Raw genomic sequence first — 19,577 nt, forward strand, 5'->3', positions numbered from 1 at the left:
TTAAACCAACATTGTCTTTTTAAGGGATGTTTTGTCCACTTACTTTTGTGCCATTTATATCTGTTTTTTAAATGCTCGGGTCCATTGCCAACAACTTTGCATTCTTCTGACTCCCTAGATCAGGGGGAAAACTAGACTAGGGCCTCGCAGAGGCCATTTGAGCATGTGTGGTAGCCATGGTTTTTTTTTTAAAATGGCCATTGCACATGCTCAAATGGTCCCTGCAAGGTTCTAGGCCTTGCCAGGCCTTGCAGAGGCCTTTTGAGCATGTGCGGTGACTTCCAAAATGGCCACCGCACTGATCTTTGTAGGCCTGAACAGGCCTGAAAATCAGACTTGGACATGCTGCAGCGGTGATCTAAGGGGAGGAGGGGGAACCCTTGCAGACCCCACACACCACACCACCCCTGCAGCCTTTAGGAAGCCCCCTGAAGGGGCTACAGGGTAAATTTTTATTTATTTATTTATTTTAAAAAATCATGAATTGGGGAGAGGGTGGGGAGCAGCATGGCACTGGTGCCCCCCAAGTGGCAACTAGGGCACGTGCCCTGGCTGCCCCACCCTAGATTTGCTATACCATCCAAATGGTTCTTTTACTGGGTCAGCAAGCCAAAGAACATCACCAGCGGAGAAGTTTAAAAGGCTTTATTATTTGCTCTGCAGAAGCAAAGGTTCTGGTCGGCTATTGCCTAAATTCCAGAACCCCGAGCATCATTTACAACAGACTTTTATACTTTACAGATTACGTAGGCAAGTAATTACATAATGATTACATTATCTCACTTGTAGGTAAATAATAACAATAGAAATTGCTGAGGAGATTCCGATGATAACGGTTGAGCTACAGAGGAAGTCTCAGAGATAACAGTTGGGGCTAGAGAGGAAATTCCAGAGATAACTTTTAATTAAGTTCTTATCATATAGTGTGTTTTAAACCTCTCAGTATGAAATTGGTTTTCTGAGTATATCAATTCCACCCTTTTCTTTTGTGGGAGCTAATTCCTTAGCCCCTTCTGGTGCGATGATATCTTACCCGGGGCATGGATTCCCTTTTTATACGTGTCATTGCCTGGTTGAAACAGTATGGGACCCATGGTATACAACAACAAGCAACTACCTGAATACAAATTATAAGCAAGAGAAACCACATCCAAAAAGCACCAGAGCACCAAAAGCTAAAAGTTCATGATTAACAGATTTCCCCATGGTTCAATCTCCCTTTTCCCTTTAGAACAAAGTTTTAACCCGTCAAGGGGTTCAACTCCCCAGCATTCTGGGTTCTGCTTTGTTGCAGCTGTTGCTGATGGTGGACTGCTGGTCCTTCTTCTGGGTCAGGGTTGACATCCTCTGGAGACTCCCTTTAGATTCTTCCCTTACATTTTACCACTGTTTGGGTCACCAACAGAACCTGGAGAGGAACCTGCTTACTAAGAGAAAAGATAGGCATACAAGACATCAGTTCCTCCACCCCCCCCAAGGGACAGCATCCTGGGATCAGGGTGGCCAACCAACATTTCCAAAGGAGGAAAGTCATATCCTTTCTTAGGTCTAGTTCTCAAAGCAAGCAACACAATAAGTAAAACCTGAGGCCACTTCAAATTGGTCTTTTGGCAATATTATTATTATTTTTTCCAATAATGTTTTTGTTTCCTTGCTTTCCCTCACTTCCCTGCTTCCTAAAGTCCAAAACAGGGGATAATGTCCTCCACTGGGGCCTGCAATGGCCACTATGGCTTGTGGGCTGTAGAAAGGGCTTCAACCCAATGGGCCAGCTTGCAAGCAGCAATCCTGGGCAGGAGGCAAAAGTAATAAAAGTCAAAATAAAAAAATAATGATGATGATAATGTTCACGTTCACCCCACCCTCGTGGGTTTGTGACTTTGAAGAAACATTTTAAAACCTGGCAGGTCAAACATAGTCTTGTCACTTGAGAGGCCACAACATCAACTTCAGCACTTGAATCTCGCAAAGGCCCTTTTGGGTAGAACTGCTGATAAAGTCCTGTTCTCCTGTAGCCTCCTGCAGCTCTTCTTCCAAGATGTCCAGAGTGATGTACTACATACTTAAGTTTCCTCTCACGACAACCCTTCAAAGCAGGCCAGGCCGTTTGAGTGGCTGGCTCAATGTCACCCAGCAAGTGTCATGGTTGAATGAGGAACTGGACTCGAGTTTTCCCGGTCCTAATACAGCACTCTAACCACTACACCACGCTGTGCCAGCATACTTACAGACTTCTGTTTGGGCAATCGGCCTCCATCCAGTGTACTCCAGTGTACCTGACTTCATTCTCCATAACAGGATGATCCGTCAGTGACACCTGGCTTTCGAGATCTTCACTGTCCCCACCTGGGCCACGTTTAGGTAGTGTTCCAACTCTCTGTCAGCAATGTCCTTATAACAACCTATATAAAGGAAAGAGTCCTTGCCTCCAGGCAAAATTAATATACCTTGTAGAAATAGGATTGAAATCTCTTTCACAGGGCCTAGTGTCTCATGAAACAAACAGGCTGCTATGGTGAAATGTTATCAAGAAAATTGTCCATAATCTTGCAGAGGGGTGAAGCCTGACAAACACAAGTTATTATCAAGTCTGTAATCAGGAGCTGTGAAAACAGTATGGGTTTAACAGTAGCACACAGAAAGCTGGATCCTTTTAAGCTGAGAAGACCTTCAGGTGAATGCAAATGGGTACTTGGGAACTCCCTGCCACTTGGTATAACTGGCTACAGGAGTGGCATCTAGATTTCAAAAGTTCTTTGTGGAGGCAAAGCAAGCTGGCTGTGAGAAAAATTTAAATTTAAGCCTTAGACCATTTTATAGTGGCTCTCAGTGTACATGGTAACAAAAATATTACAAAGACATAAAAACCTTTAGTATTTACAACACATTATATCAGCTTGTGTTCGCAACTCCTTTTATCCATTCATCTTAAAACCTTTCTTCCTTATTTTTTTATTTATTTATTTCCTCCCACAATTTACTGACATCCCTTCATAACATAAAAAATCTAAAGCAAGGTTAACTGTAGAGGGGGGGATCTAAGAGCCCCTCCTGTACAAAAGGTGGGTGTGGGACTGGGAAGGTGCTACAGTTCCCCTCTTTCTCATTACTTTATCAATAACTGAACAGACTAATGGCATCTAGTAAGACAATACAAAAACCCAAAATAAACAAGAGATCAATTTAAAGGGGTTCAGCTGAATTACAACATTGGGACCTTAGAATCCTTTCCTAATTTTCTACTATAGAGTTAATTTGCCTTATTTCAACTTTAAGAGAAGCACAATCATTTACAGAAGAATCATTCAGTATATGACCAAGGTGTTATCCATCTTCAGAGCATAAAAGCTCCCTTTTGCTTCCTCATGAAAGTGTTTCCAAACAACAACCCCATCCACCAAATTCACCCAAGCTTCCCATAACAGAATGTACAAAGACGTTACAAACATAACACACTTGGCACAGTATTAAACTATTTCCTGCAGCTAGTTACTGTATATATAATCTTAATGGTGAAATATACTTTAAATCTCTTGATAAAAGTTCAATGAATTCCAATAGGTTGCAAACTGGAGTTCTCAACTAGCTATTCCTCTGACTGGTTGGCATCTAACTAAAAGTTTGGCTGGTTTGGGTTCCCAAGAGATTTTACTGAAGCAGGAGGTGAGGAAAAGGCTCCAATTCTCCCCAAGACCCACATACTATGGTTAAAATGCAGGAATTACACTTTTTATATTTAGCTGCAATAAGAAGAAACATGGTGGTCCCTTTTCCTTCCAATTTTCCAGAAAGGTAGGCTACTGGTCGTGATGCTGGACCCAAATATTGGGTCACAACTGCAGCCATACATCCTTTGTCCTCTTTTACAAACAAGCAAAAGGGTTTCTCATAGATTGGAAACGCTAGTGCAGTTGCAGAAACTAATAAAGGCAGAGAGAGAAAGTACAGACGCAGCAATACCTTGTACATATTTATATACATTTTCCTCCCCCATCTGAGCTAAATCACAGTCATTCTTGGCTGTTCCATTAATTGTGCTAATGGGAGAGTAAGTCCACCTTCCATCTTCTGCAATTTTTTTCTTATATCCGGGGCGCTTTGGCTTACAAAAGCCATTTTAAGAATGTACTCCCCTTCGTTCTTGCTAATGTCTATTTGAGTATATTGCCCAAAAGCTTTTTCCAATCTTTCCAGGAATTCGCCAGGGTTTTCCTCAGGCTTTTGTGTAATTTGGTGCACTTTAGCCATATTAATTGGTTTGGGAATACAAGTTTTTAGAGCCTCTAAATAAATGTCCCAATATTTCTTTAAAGCTTCTTGTCCTCTAGTTCCATGATCCCATGCGGGCTTTTCTGATGGGAACAGAAGTTGAGCTTGTAGCTCATTCTTATCAGTCCCCTCAAGGGCCAACTGGTGGCCGCGGGCTTCCACTAATCGCTTCTCCTCACTTGTTAGAAGACTGCGAGACATCTGTCTGATGTCTGACCATGTGGGCTTGTGAGTCTCAAAAATTGATTCTCATAATCCAGCCATTTTTGTTGGATCTTCCCTAAGGGTGGGGTAGTTATTTTTCCAATTTAATAAATCTGCTGAGGTGAAAGGCACGTGTATCAAAGCCACCTCCCCTTCTGCCGTTATTTGCTCCCGCAATGGGCATTGCAAGGCTAGGCTTTGTGTCTGAGCCCTAGTATGTGTTGCTATTGGGGAATATTGAGCCGGGGTTTGGGAAGGGGGTAGATTTTGTGGCAAGCCCTGAGATGAGAAGAGTAAATCACGCTGCTCCTGTTTCCCAGTATCAACCAAACCTATGCCCTCCCCCTCCCGGTGTCCCGTATCCCCTAAACTGCACGGCCCACAACCTATGCCCTCCCCCACCCTGTCCATTTCCCCCCTCTGAACCAAACCTATCCCCTCCCCCCGGGTCTGGACCGGGACGACGTGCTTGCATGTGGAGAATATACGGGTGCAGGGAAGGGATAAGACTCGCAAGGGTGCACATATGGAGGAGGTTTCCTTAGTGGTGGGGCTGCAGGGAACGTCTTCCCTACGGCGATCAAAGAAGTCTTCCGTAGCCCGCTTGCTTTTAACATATCCTCCTCTCTCCAAAGCTCCATAAAAGCCTGTGCATAGCTATGTTCTTCAAATTTTGAGGTTCTGGTGCAAAACAGTAATAACTGCAAAATAGTTTGGTAATCAACAGAACCCTCTTCCGGCCATTTTAATCCATTTTCTAATTCATAATATGGCCAACAATTTTGACAGAAATTGGTCATTTTCTTTTTCTAAGGGGATTTCCTCCCGTTAGAGCTATCCAATTCTTTAAGACACATTGTAACGGAGTACAGTTTTCTCCTTTCTTCTTGCTCTGAGCAGTACGCATTCTTTCCTGGTAAGTAGCTTAGTAATTGGGGACTCTAACCCACAAAACTGTAATTGGGGACTCTAACCCACACCAGGGGACTCTAACCCCTCTTGTTTAAGTCTACTTACCCGCTCCGGAGCATCCAGCATCCTTCCTCTCAGCGCGCTTTCTGGGGACTCTAACCCCTCTTTTGCCTTAGTTCTCCGATTTCTGGCCCCTAGTTGTGGAAGGTCCCGGCGCGACGGTAGAGCCTTGCCCACTACTCAACAAAGGTGAGGTGCCGGCTGGGCTGGTTAGTCTATCCGTCGCCGGGGGCCTCTCCACCCAGTGGGGGTTGCCTACGCTCGTGTAAGGAACGTGGCCCCGATCCGAGTCACGGCACCAATTTGCTATACCATCCAAATGGTTCTTTTACTGGGTCAGCAAGCCAAAGAACATCACCAGCGGAGAAGTTTAAAAGGCTTTATTATTTGCTCTGCAGAAGCAAAGGTTCTGGTCGGCTATTGCCTAAATTCCAGAACCCCGAGCATCATTTACAACAGACTTTTATACTTTACAGATTACGTAGGCAAGTAATTACATAATGATTACATTATCTCACTTGTAGGTAAATAATAACAATAGAAATTGCTGAGGAGATTCCGATGATAACGGTTGAGCTACAGAGGAAGTCTCAGAGATAACAGTTGGGGCTAGAGAGGAAATTCCAGAGATAACTTTTAATTAAGTTCTTATCATATAGTGTGTTTTAAACCTCTCAGTATGAAATTGGTTTTCTGAGTATATCAGATTCACTTATGTGCCCGCTTGACAAGATCAACAAAGGGGGCTGAAGGTGAGAGAGGCTCAGCTGTCAAGGATGCAGGGCAGGGCCTTCTCAGTCATTGCCCCCAGGCTCTGGAATGCTCTGCTGGCTGGCATCCACTCATCAGTCTCCATCACATTTTTTAGAAAATAGGTTAAAAGGTATCTTTTATACACAAGGTTTTATATGAGAGTGTAGTTTTTAGTGCTTCTGCTTTGTGTTTGGTGTATTGCTGTTTTATATAACTTTTAAATAGAGATGTATTTATATATTTATATTTTATATCTGTACTTTTTGTATTTTAATTGTGCCTTGTTTTAATTATATTGAAAGCTGCTTTGGCATTATTTAATGAAAAGTGGTATAGAAAGAGAACAATAGATAAATTATGATTTATGCTTCTACGTGGTTTCTTCAGAACCCAATGCTGCTGATAGACACGACTTTCAGACTGCAGGTGGGCAGTCTGTCAGGGCATAGTAGTATCCAAGGTAAGCAGCGTGGTTCAGGTTGTCAGACTCAGGTAAAGTCCTGGGGTAGCAATCGTGGGTCCAAAGGGACAGAGGCAGGGGTTGTGCTCCCAAACAGGCCGATGCAGGTCACCAAGACCAATTCAAGGCTACTGCAGTGGACCACACCATTTTGAGGCCCCCCAGCAAACCCATGTCTATGCATATTTTATTTATTTTATTTTATGTATTTATTTATTTATTGTTAAATTTATATACCACCTTTCATTAAAACTTTCCCAAGGCAGTTTACCGCAAAATTTAAAAACAAGATTGTAAAAAAGTCACAATTAAAACATTAAGCTAAAAATATAAAACAAATCTGATTAAAAATTTAAAACAAAAGCATAAAAGCAATACAGAGTACAAAGAGGAGCAGTGGAGACAATCAAATAAAAGCCTGGATAAAACGCCATGATTTAACATGCTTTCTAAAACCTGTGATGGAGACCGAGGAGTGAATAGCCACCGGGAGAGCATTCCAGAGTCTGGGGGCAGCAACAGAGAAGGCCCTGTCCCACGTGCACGACAACCGAGCCTCCCTCATTGTTGGCACCTGGAGCAGAGCCCCCTCAGATGACCACGTCAAGCAGGCAGCAACCCTTGGGGGCAGGCAGTCCCTCAGTTATCCCAGGCCCAAACCATTAAGGGCTTTAAAGGTCAAAACCAGCACCTTGAATTGGACCTGGAAACAAACTGGTAGCCAGTGCAGCTCTTTCAAAATGGGTGTGATGTGCTCCCACCAGGCAGCTCCAGATAAAACCCTAGCTGCCGCATTTTGCACTAGCTGCAGTTTCCGGATATATACAACAAACTTGTATATGCATAGCTGGATTCAGGCAATCACCTCACAACCCAGATCCCTACATGCCCTCTCAGTCCTTGCACATCATCACCTTCCCCAGCTAAACTGCACTCTCCATAACCTGCCTGGGTGATAGTGGGTGTGGATCGGCATGAACTAGGTCCCATTAGAAGGTGGTAGCAGCTAACAGAAGAGGCGAGGGCTCTCCACACACACACACACCCCATCAACAGGTTGCTCAGATAGTGAGCCAAGCCTGAGATAGTAGAGGCCACCTTTATATATCTACTATCTACTACAAGGAGGCAGCCAGGGAAATGGCCCAAAGGGAGCACTCACAGCGGCCAGGCCACAGTGGGGAATCAAGTATTGAACTGAAGAGATCAGGTGGCCATGAGCACTAACTGAAGAGACCCAGGATCCATGGGAATTGTTGCAAGTATCCAACTGAAGACATGAAGGTGGCTGGGCCAGGGGAATGCCCCTGGGAAGGGCCCAATGGGAGTGCTCCCGGTGGCCGGGCTGGGGAAATGGCCCAACGGGAGCACTCCCGCCAGCCAGGCCAGTGGAAAGTCCCAATGGCTGTACTCCTGGCAGCTGAGCAAGGGGTGGTAGCAAGTGTCCAACGGAAGAGATCAAGGTGGCTGGACTGGGGAAATGGTACAACGGGAGCACTCCAGCCTGCCGGGAGAGGGGAATAGCCCAACGGGAGCACTCCCAGCGGCCAAGCCACAAAGACAAACAAGTATTTAACTGAAGAGATCAGGCAGCCAGGAGCGCTAAGTGAAGAGATCCAGGATCCATGGGGATTGCTCCCGGAAGCCAGACCAGGCAGACAGTCTGGGAGACGGGCCCAATGGGAGTGCTCCAGGTGGGCAGGCCGGGGGAAGGGCCCAACGGGAGTGCTGCGAGCAGCTAGGTTGGTGGAAAGTCCCAATGGCTGCACTCCTGGCAGCAGAGTGAGGGGAGGTAGCAAATGTCCAACAGAAGAGATCCAGATTGCTCGGACAGGGGAAGTGCCAAAGGGGAGCACTCTCGGTGACCCGGCCAGGGGAGGCAGCAATTGTCCAACTGAAGAGATGCAGATGGCTGGGCCGGGGGATGGGTCAGGCGGGAGTGCTCCCGGCAGACAGGCCAGGGTAATGGCCCAACAGGAGTGCTCCCGGCACCCAAGCTGGTTAAAAGTCCCAATGGCTGTACCCCTGGTAGCTGAGTGAGGAGATATAGCAAGTGTCCAACCAAAGATTGGGGGAATGGCTGCAGGAGGCAGCAAGTATCCAAGTGAAGAGATGCAGGTGGCTGGACCAAGGGAATGGCCCAACAGGAGCACTCCTGGTTTGCTGGGCTGAGGGAAGGACCCAACGGGAGTGTCCCGGCAGCTGGGCCGGGGGAATGGCCCAACAGGAGTGCTTCCAGTGGCTGGGCCGAGTTGCTGGGCCAGGGGAAGTGCCAATAGGGAGCGCTCCCGGTGACCAGGCCAGGGGAGATAGCAATTGTCCAACAGATGAGATGCAGGTGGCTGGGCCAGGGGAAGGGCCCAATAGAAGTGCTCCCAGCAGCTGGGCCGGGGAAATGGCCCAGCAGGAGCACTCCCACCAGCCAAGCTGGTGAATAGTCCCAATGGCTGTACTCCTGGCAACTGAGTGAGGGGAGACAGCAAATGTCCAATGGAAGAGATCCAGGTTGCTGGGCCAGGGGAAGTGCCAAAGGGGAGCGCTTCCAGTGACAAGGTCAGAGGAGGCAGCAAGTGTCCAACAGAAGAGATGCAGATGGCTGGGCCAGGGGAAGGGCCCAATGGAAGTGCTCCCGGCGGCTCGGCAGGGGGAAGGACCAAACTGAAACCTCCCAGCAGCTGGTCCGGGGGAAGGACCTAATGGATGTGCTCCCGGTGGCTGTGCTGCGGAAAGGGACCAACGGCAGTGCTCTTGGCAGCCCGGCTGGTGGAAAGTCCCAATGACTGCACTTCTGACATTTGAGCGCGAGGCGGGAGCAAGTGTCCAACGGAAGAGTCAGGTGGCTGGACTGAGGAGTGGCCCAATGGGAGCACTCCCAGCAGCCAGGGCGGTGGAAAGTCCAAATGATGTATACCTGGGAACTGAGCGAGGGGAGGGAGCAAGAGTCCAATGGAAGAGATCAAGGTTGCTGGGCCAGAGGAAGTGGCAAAGGGGAGCACTCCCAGTGACCAGGCCAGGATAGGAAGCAAGTATCCAAGTGAAGAGAGGGAGGTGGCTGGACTGGGGGAAGGGCCTGACAGGAGACACACAGCAGCCAGTCCGGGAGAAGGACCCAACGGGAGTGCTCATGGCAGCTGGTCCGGGGGAAGGGCCCAACGGGGATGCTCCCAGCATCCGGGCTGGGGAAATGGCCCAACAGGAGAGGTCCCAGCTGGCAGGCCAGTAGAAAGTCCCAATGAGGGCACTCCTGGCAGCAGAGCGAAGGGAGGTAGCAAATGTCCAATGGAAGAGATCCAGGTGGCCAGGCCAGGGAAGTGCCAAAGGATAGCGCTCCAGGTAACCAGGCCAGGGGAGGCAGGAACTGTCCAACTAAAGCAGGGATGGGGAACCTTGGCCCTCCAGCTGTTGTTGAAAATAGTTCAAAAACAGCTGGAGGGCCAAGGCTCCCCATCCTTGAACTAAAGAGATGCAGGTGGCTGGGCCAAGGGAAGAGCCAAAGGGGAGCGCTCCCAGTGACCAGGCCAGGGGAGGCAGCAATTGTCCAACTGAAGAGATGCAGGTGGCTGAAACGAGGGAATGGCCCAGTGGGAGAGCTCCTGGCAGCCAGGCCGGGGAAGGGCTCAACAGGAGTGCTCCCAGTGGCTCGGCCGGGGGAATGGCCCAACGAGAGCACTCCCGGCAGCCAGGCTGGTGAAAAATCCCAATGGCTGTACTCATGGCAGTTGAGCGAGGGGTGGTACAACTGTCCAATGGAAGAGATCCAGATGGCTGGACTGGGAAATGGCCCAATGGGAGCACTCCCAGCAGGCGGGCTGAGAGAAGAGCCCAACGGGAGTGCTTCTGCTGCTGGGCCATGGGAATGGCCCAACGGGAGTGCTCCCAGTGGCTCGGCCTGGGGAAGGGCCCAACGGGAGACCTCCCGGCAGCTGGGCCAGGGGAAGGACCCAAGAGGAGTGCACCCGGTGGGAGGGGAGGGGGAATAGCCCAATGGAAGAGCTCCCGGCAGCCGTGCTGGGGGAAGGGCCAAATGGGAGTGCTCTTCACGGCCGGGCAGGTGAAATGGCCCAACAGGAGTGCTCCCGGCAGCCAGGGAAGTGCACTTCTGTGCCTGTGTTCAACCTAACATATGAATGACTCTACCTGTCATTCACAGTACACTTGTGTACTTGTACAAGGGTTGAATATAACATGTGAATGGGCTTACAGTCTCATTGCAAACTACAGTTTGCAAATTGGGAGCAATCATCATGAACATCCACACTCTCCTCTTCTTCTCTCTGGAGCAAATCCCCCCTTCTGTCCAACATATACTAAGAGGAACTTATATTAAACATTAATATGATATATTAATATATTAAGAGGAAGCAGTGCAGGTGGAATTGGACGGGCATGTTTGCATAGGCTTTTTTCCAATGCACTGAAAAGTAATCTTCCTTCTCCTACAGTATAATCAAGTTAGATGTATCTTTTACAAGATAACCTTGAAAGATATCTCAGTTTAATTCAGCTCTAAATTCTTCAGTCTCTTGAATGCATACGCTAATCTAAAAACACACATACATTCACAAGCCACTTTTATATATTTTAATCACTCAGTAATCCTTACTCCACTGATTGAAATCTTGTCTCCTTACGATTTCTGCACCCTCCCTATCCTTAGGATGTCTTTAGTGAAATGAAAAAATACACAATCCAATTCAATGGAAGCAGCCCCCATTACTAGAAAATTCAATTAACTTTTAAGGTCAGACTGTACCTTTCCATGTAATCAAACGGTTTCAAACCCCACCCCACCCCCATACAAAGGCAGAACAGGTGTTTCTTTCATTCATGCTGTCTGTCTACCTGGCAAGGACCCAAATGTTTCTGTTCCAAAGCTGCTGCTGTGCACTCAGTATGGACGCATGCCTCTCTCAAGGCAGTCTCAGCTGGCTTGTACGGAGCCAAATACATATTTTTTTTAAGCCCAAGACAAACAGCTATTTTCTAATTCCTTCTCTTTTTTCCAATACAACATTTATTCACAACTCCTAAAAAACCTATAAGAAGATTAAAAACAAACTTCCCACATGCATTATGAGAAAATCCATTCTGTTCTGCACTATACTATACTATACTATATACATTAAGAAAGAATACTGAGCTGCCAATATTTCCTGCATGTGTGCAGAATATATACTATTTTAAAATTATTTAAAATGTATATATTTTAAATATTCTAAAAATAATATATAATATAATATAATAATATATTTTAAAATATTATATATTTATATACATGAAAACCTACAGATCAAATCATCAGGTATACTGGCCAATGTACAGAAGAGCAAATAATGAGGAGAGGAGTACATTATTTTGAAAATTGGCATTCCAATATTCAGTAAACAAGCTCAAATTTTCTATGAAGTTACTTATCTGTGGTATTTCCAATGCTCTTTTATCATATGTAAATGTTAAAATCAAAGCTATCCATATATTTTTATGCCATGTCCAAATAGTCAAGGAAGCACAACGTTTCCTTTTAGCTGTTATGCAGAGACTTGCAGCTGAAAAAATACATTTTAGGGTTATATTTTTAAAGGTTATATGGGAGAGATTATCCCATGATGTCCCAAATGTTTTCCGAGTCCCACCCCACAAATGTCTACTAAACTCTACTTTCACCATAAAAGAATGGAAGATTTATTCTTGTATCTGATGAGTTTTTTAATTGTTACAAAAATCTAGTTTTAATGGATCCTGCTTTAGTTGATCTTTTAATTTTATATTTAGCATTTTATCTGTTTTGCTGCTTTGTTTCTGAAACAATAATAACAGTATAAGGTTAAATTAAACTTATACTGTTTTTATTATTGTTTCATCTGTTGTAGTCTGCTATTGCTGTGAACTGCCTTGACTAGTATTTCGCTGGATGGGTAGGCTATAAATGTTTTAAATAATAAACCAGTCTTAACTACGTAATCATCTAGGTAATAATCTATATTTAGGCCATATAGCTGCCTGCTCCCCGTGCCCAGTTGAGGAGGAAGACCATCCACCAGCAAGAGGCACAGGGTGAAAGCCTGTGCTGGGTGTGGCTCCTCTGCTGTTTGTTTGTTTGTTTGTTATCTGCTGCTGCTGCCTGCCTGTGGGACTTCTGCCTGCCAGCTCTGTTGCAGCTGAGTGTTGGCAGGACTGGGGTCCTGGGCTTCCATCTGCCCACCCCTGGGCTACATAGGAGATTGCCAGTGGCGGCGGGACCACCACCGAAGGGGCCACCACCGAAGGGGCGGCACCAAAGGGGGTCGCCCCTTTGGGGAGCAACGAGGGCAAGGGCTAGCCCCCCGGTTCAGCATTTTTAGGGTTGGGGGGTGGCTGAGATAAGGCTTGGGTAAAATTTGTTTTGAATGTTTTGGAGTCTGTTTGGAGATGGGGAGAAGAAAGAAAGAAAGTCATGACTAAGTTCCTTTGAAATTAAGGGGATGTTAATCATGACTAACTTATCTCATTGATTTCAATGGTGTTTGTTTGTTTGTTTGTTTGTTTATTTGTTTATTTATTTAGTGCATTTTTATTCTGCCCTAACCCAAGGTCTCAGGGTTAGTCACCTTTTGGCCACCTTGCTGCTTACCCCAACTTCTAGACCATTTATGAATAAATTAAAAAGCACCTGTCCCAGTACAGATCCCTGGGCGGGCAAAAACCCTTGCGTGCAGGCAGACCCTCAGATATCCAGGGCTAAAACTGTTAAGGGCTTTAAAGGCCAAAACCAGCATCTTGAATTGGACCCAGAAACAAATTGGTAGCGAGTGCAGCTCTTTCAGAATGAGTGTAGTATGATCCCAACAGGCAGCTCTCGATAAAATCTCAGCTGCCGCATTTTGCATTAGCTGCAGTTTCTGGATATATTCTCTATGTGGCAGCCGCACATAGAGTGCATCACAGTAATCCAGCCATGACGGGACTAAATCATAGGTAACTGCGGCTAGATCTGCCTTTTTGAGAAAGGGGTGTAGCTGGCGCATTAGCTGAAGCTGTGCAAAGGCACTCATGGCCACCGCCTCCACCTGAGCTTCCAAAGTCCAGCAGTCAGGACTCCCAAGCTGCGCGCTTGTTCTTTCAAGGGGAGTGCAACCCCATAATGGTAAGCAACTTTACTTAACGTAAGAAAAACCTAGCTGGGCTACATGTCTGTTTGGATGGAGAGAGAGAAGTCTGTGTTGACCACACTCCCCAGGTCATCTTTGTAAAGGAACAGTTCCATTTCGAACTTCCACAGCTAGTAGTTACAGTTATTGAGCTTGGTTCTGCTTGCCTTAAAATCCATGCTGGCTGCCAACCGTCTCCTGGCAGACAGCTGCCTTCAGTTTCTTCAGAATTCACTGGGTCAGATCACAGCAGTGCCTGAATGACTGGAGTCCATAACCTGTTAGTGCTGGGTCCTGAAGAAACCACTTGGAGTCATAATTCATAACGGTAAGAAACTTGACTTTAAATTAAGGAAAAAAACTTAAAGGGGTTACATATCTGTTTGGATGGAGAGAGAGAAATCTATGGTCGTCTGCCTAAAAGCTGGTATACAGAGGATTCATGTGCATATGAATCCCACCCCCACTTTCAGGTCTAGAGGTAAGATTAACCCTTTACTTTCTGGCTAGGAATAATCCAACTGATGCTGTACTGATTCCAACAATGTCTTCCTTATTAATACTCCACAGCAGCAAAAGAGGGTCTAGCTACCACACTTTGTATCTTATAGAAGTATACTTTTCACTTGCTGTAGGGGAAAAATGAGAGTCACACTTGCTGCAGCCGGTGATGGGGAGAAGAAACTGAGGAAGGAGGAAGGTGAGAGAAGCCACAACTGCATCCTGTTGAATTGGCACAGAGCAGCAGCCACTCAAGGCATGGTTCCTGGGTTACAAACTGGCAATGCAGGAAGGAAATATTTCAAGATATATGTGGTGTCTTGAACACAAGGAGTGTGGCGCCCAGAAACTCTATGCTATGGGCCCTTTGCAAATAATGGGCACAGCAATCACCTTCAGTTGTGGGGGTTGTCATTCAATTATGCATTGCACATAGGTAATATACAGTAACCCACATGGGGCAGGCAGGGTAGATGATAAATGCAGCTGTGGAGTTTTGCTTGCTTGGACTCAGCTGGAACCTGCCCATCCACACACATCCCTTCTCTGTGCCTGCCCAACAAAAGTGCTTGGCATAGGCTCAAAACCTCAGAACATGACATCACAAGCTGGCCTGAAGGGCTGGCCTGGCAATAGCTACGCTTGAGTGAAATGCAGGCTGGAGGCGAACAGCAGCCCTGGAGCCTTGTCTGTCTCACTGGGCTGCTGGTTTTGCATATCCAAGTCGATTGGGCTTCTGCTGGCCAATGAGGAAGGGAGAAGGTGCTATAAAGAACAGAGGAATTCCACCTTTGAGGACCGTCTGCAAACCTTGCTTAGCATTCTTATCATTTCTGCTTTTCTCACCAGGCAGGCAGCCCCCTCCAGGTTCCAGCGGGTCCTCAGCAAACTGTCCTTCATGGCTTCCCCTGCCTGGGTGGGAACTGTGAGAGTTGCCCTGCCGCCGCCCCCACCACATGAAGACTGAGGGCACAGACATCGTCTCAGGGATCAGCAGCAGCAGACCCTTCTGGTGGCTCCTGGTTTTCTGCAGCTGTCTAGTCATGCTAACTCCAGGTGTTGACCCTGCTAGGGCCCTGTTCGATGCCAGCCCTGCCTGGGACTTTAGTAGTCACCCAATGAGATGCCGACTCCTGATTCTGCTGCCCACATATTCCCAATATTAAGTTCACAGCCATGAGGTCTAGAAACTTGTTTTTTTTAAAAAGAAAATATTGAAAGTGATGATTCCCATAATACTCAATAGCATACCAGAAGCCAAACTGGCTTATGCAGTGTGATCACAGATGTGCAGAATATTGCAGGCCTGGGCATGCAACATGAAATAGCCAGGCCAGGTCTCTGCTTCTGTTTACCTTTCTTATGCTTGGTGCTTTTTGGTATTTTGTGGTTTTTACTGTTTAACTGATTTTAAAGTTTTAAATGTGATTTTTATGGCGTTTTATTGTATTTAAACTTTCGTAAACCGCCTTGGGCTGCCTTATGAAAGGCGGTATAAAAATTGAACAATAAATAAATAGTTATGCTTTGAATAACATGTTTTTGCTTTTCAGAATACAAATGGTATTGCTGCTTTGGAAGAACCTTTCATGCTTAGATGTCATATGTTTGTGGGGTTTTTTAAAAAGCTGTCACACATCTAACTCAAAAAGCTAACATTTCCAGAATGTCAGTATTAAGTGCACACTAGCAAATGGGGCTTCTCAAAAAACAAAAGAACAAAAACATGTTAGCAAAATGGAAAGGTACAGGTAAATGCTAATACTAATGCAACCTCATACACATAGAACAGAACTACTATGTGTACAGCTACAGGGCTTGGGATCAGAGTCTCTTTTATACTGTACTTGTGAAGACTCAACTTGTCTTAAGAGCATAAGAACAGTCCTGCTGGATGGCCCAAGGCCTATCTAGTAGGGATGTGCACGAACAAGTTTGGCGCTCCCTTTCTGGAGCGCCAAACCTGTTGGAACACCGGTGTTTGAGCTGGCTTAACAGGCGGCGGGTGTGTGTGCCTTTAAAAAACAAGTAAGGCGCTCCTTACCTGCTCATCCCCTCCCTGCTGCATTCCCCCACCCTGCTCATTTTGCACGGGTCTGCAGTGTTCCTTCCTGCAGTCCCAATTGGCGTCAGCATGCACATGGTCGGGGCGCACGTGCACCAGCCATGTGCATGGTCGGCATTGTGTTGCTGATCACGCAAATAGCCAATGTGCGTGTGCCCCGGCCATGTGCATGCTGTCATTGATCGGGGTTGCAGAAAGGAATGCCGTAGCCTCTCATGACTGTTTCTAAAATGAGTGCTGGCGGGGGGGGGGGTGGCGGGGAGGGGGCGAGCAGGTAAGGAGCTCCTTGCCTGTTTTTTTAAAGGCACCCCTCCCTGCCCTGCAAGGGGAGTGCACGAACAGCTTGTGCACATCCCTACTATCTAGTCCAGCATCCTGTTTCACACAGTGGAACATGGACTTGATAAGCAGAACTGGCTGCATGGGGCATAAGTTCAAGACGAGTCTGGCTTAAAACATACTAATTCAGAATGCCATTACTGTTTGTGAGATTTCCAAAAGGTCCAAGAGGTTAGAAAGCTTTCCAGAGTGGAAGGCATTGAAAAAGTAAATGCTCTAGGAAGTTGTTTCTGAATGAATGGGCTTGGTGGTTGTGGTTGAATGCTTCTTTGCCATGTGGAACTTGGGGGCTGGGCCACCTTTAGTTACACTAAAACTCCACACTGAAGTCATGACGTCACAGCAATAACATCTCAGCTGCATGGTGCCAGCAGAGCAACAGCTGGCGGCTGCAACGGTTTCAGGCTAGTGCTGGCCTGCCTGCCTGGATCCTTCCATGGCCTAGAGGTCTTTCAAGCAGCCTCCCATTACAAGTAGCATGTTGAGTCATCTAATTGGAACCACCTAGTTTTCGTATATCCTTCTAGTGTGCTAAGCAAGAAACAGAAGTGGAACTCGTGACAAAAATGTTGTGTCAGATCTGAAATTTCATGTGGGAGGAAGGGACAGAATGGGGCACTGATGGACAGCAGGAAGGAGAAATGTAGGGCTGGGAGGGTCTTGTCAGGACAGTTGTCTCTGCTTTCTTGTTTGGTAGAGTATAGTGGCTCAGACGACAGGTCTATCAATGGTTATAAGTCTGGTGGCTTTAGGCCACTTCCAGCCTCAAAGGCAGAATGCCTCTGAATTATTATTTATGTATTTATTCAATTTCTATACCGCCCTTCCAAAAATGGCTCAAGGCGGTTTACACAGAGAAATAACAAATAAATCAGATGGATCCCTGTCCCCAAAGGGCTCGCAATCTAAAAGGAAACACAAGATAGACACTAGCAACAGTCACTGGAGGTACTGTGCTGTGGGTGGATAGGGCCAGTTACTCTCCCCCTGCTAAATAAAAGAGAATCACCACATTAAAAGGTTCCTGTTTGCCAAGTTAGCAGGGGTTACCAGTTGCACAGGAACAACAGCAGGAGAAAGGGCATATTCCTCACCTCTTACCTGTGGGCTTCTCAGAGGCATCTGGTGGGTCACTGTGTGAAACAGGATGCTGGACTAGATGGGCTTCCTTGTGCCTGATACAGCAAGGCTGTTCTTATGTTCATCTCATTGAATCCCAGAAGTATCTCATTGAATCCCAGATGTTGGGAGTAACAGCAGAAGAGGTCACGGCCATGCCCTGTTGGGTGGGCTTCTTTGTAAAAGCATCTGGCTACTAATGCAGGATCTTGGAGAAGCTGGACATTTTGATCTGATCCAGAACATATACTGCATAGTTGTACCTGTGTGGGGAAAGACTGTATTTATTTGTCACATTTATATACTGCCCTATATAAAATCTCAGGGCAATTTACAATCTAAAACAATGAAAACCTAAACATCATATGGCATATTATGTACAGGCATAGCTCCTCCAGGTGGCCCTGCCAAACGAGGTGAGGCGGGTGACTATCAGGGAGAGGGCCTTTTCGGTGGTTGCACCCTGTTTATGGGATAGCCTCCCCAGTGAGGTTAACCTGGCTTCATCACTTTGTTCTATTAGACGCCAGATAAAGATCTTTTTGTTCACCCAGGCCTTTTAAATCCGGATTATTAAATCCGGGTTTTCAGATATGTTCTGATTTTTAACTAATTTTAATATGAGTTTTTAAGCTGCTTTGTATTGTATTTCATATTTTCTTTTTACCTTTTTTTGTCTGTTATGATTTAATGTGATTTTTTTTATTTTATGTTTTAATCCTCTGTTGTGAGCCATGCAGAGAACAATTATGGGGCAGCTAACAAATAAAATGTATTAATTAATTAATCAATTTATTATTATTACAGCAGCATCATTATTATCTATATATTTAATTATCTTAGGCACACCTGTCACTAATCCCATGCGTGGCAGCTCTTGCGAGAGAGCTGCCGATTGGAGATGGGGGTCCGCAGTGGGGGAGAACCAGTGGCCTGGTGAATGGCCAGCCGCTGGTGGAGAGCGTGGAGAAGAAGGGCGACTGGTGGACAGGTGAGCAGCCCCAGCAGGTGGCCGGCCAGAGTGGCCGTGACCAGCAAGCGAGCCCAGCAGACAGGCGGCTGCGAACGGCAGGTGGGCCTGGCAGGCAGGTGGCCACAACTGGCGGGCGGGAGGGCGGGCAGAGAGGCTGCAATCAGCGGGCGGGCATCAGCTGCAATGGCCGAGACCGGTGAGCGGGCCCAGCAGACGGGTGGCTGCAAATAGCGGGCAGCCGTGACTGGTGGGCAGGAAGCTGGCTGTGACTGGTGGGTGCCGGAACCAATGGGTGGGCGGTCAGAGCGGCTGCAAACGCCCGGCAAGTAGGCCCGGCAGGTGGGCAGACGCAGCGGCTGCGGGCGGGGGGGAGAGAAGAAGAGGGGCAGCTGGGAAGAATGCGGTGCGGGTGGCAAGTGAAAAAGTGGCGGGACTAGGGGTGCAGATGCTCTGTGCCAGATCAGCTAGTTATTATTTATTTATTTTAAAAAGGGAAATCCAGAACTGCACAAGTGTATGTGTGAATGTAATTTGTGTGCTTAGAATGTGCCGCTACAACACACACCTGTCGATTTCCCTTGTCTGTGCACACATTCTCCGTTGCCTGGAATCACATTCCATGGAATTTAGAAGCCTACACAGAGTGGGAGAAAATGCTAGAACTGGGAATTTGAAAGCATGATGATTGCAGAGATGTTACATTCACTGGTGAAGACTGTGGGGAGTAAGCAGTGGAGCCTGCAGGAAGGGTCTTTGGTGGGGAGGCAAAATGGGGCCTGTGATCTAGAGGAGCCT

The 19,577-nt window shown here is 46.7% G+C and overlaps 1 protein-coding gene and 1 long non-coding RNA gene across 5 annotated transcripts in view; both read left to right on the forward strand.

Annotated features, from left to right (window-relative positions):
• Positions 1 to 19,577, forward strand: part of LAMA5 (laminin subunit alpha 5) — a 362,437-nt gene that overhangs the window by 41,349 nt on the left and 301,511 nt on the right. The window contains exon 1 of one of the 4 annotated variants that reach the window (XM_053245484.1): positions 18,723 to 18,800. The exons of the other annotated variants lie outside the window; for them this stretch is intronic. Within the exon in view, the coding sequence (XP_053101459.1) occupies positions 18,750 to 18,800 (51 nt within the window). The 5' untranslated portion in view covers positions 18,723 to 18,749. Of the gene's footprint in view, positions 1 to 18,722; positions 18,801 to 19,577 lie in introns of those variants that run through there. 4 annotated transcript variants of the gene reach the window in all.
• Positions 275 to 16,361, forward strand: LOC128323017 (uncharacterized). Its single transcript, XR_008306147.1, has 3 exons — positions 275 to 444; positions 14,421 to 14,485; positions 15,136 to 16,361. It is a non-coding gene; the product is annotated as an uncharacterized LOC128323017 (long non-coding RNA).

The sequence above is a fragment of the Hemicordylus capensis genome, chromosome 4, assembly GCF_027244095.1.
Source record: "Hemicordylus capensis ecotype Gifberg chromosome 4, rHemCap1.1.pri, whole genome shotgun sequence".
In the NCBI taxonomy this organism is placed as follows: Eukaryota; Metazoa; Chordata; class Lepidosauria; order Squamata; family Cordylidae; genus Hemicordylus; species Hemicordylus capensis.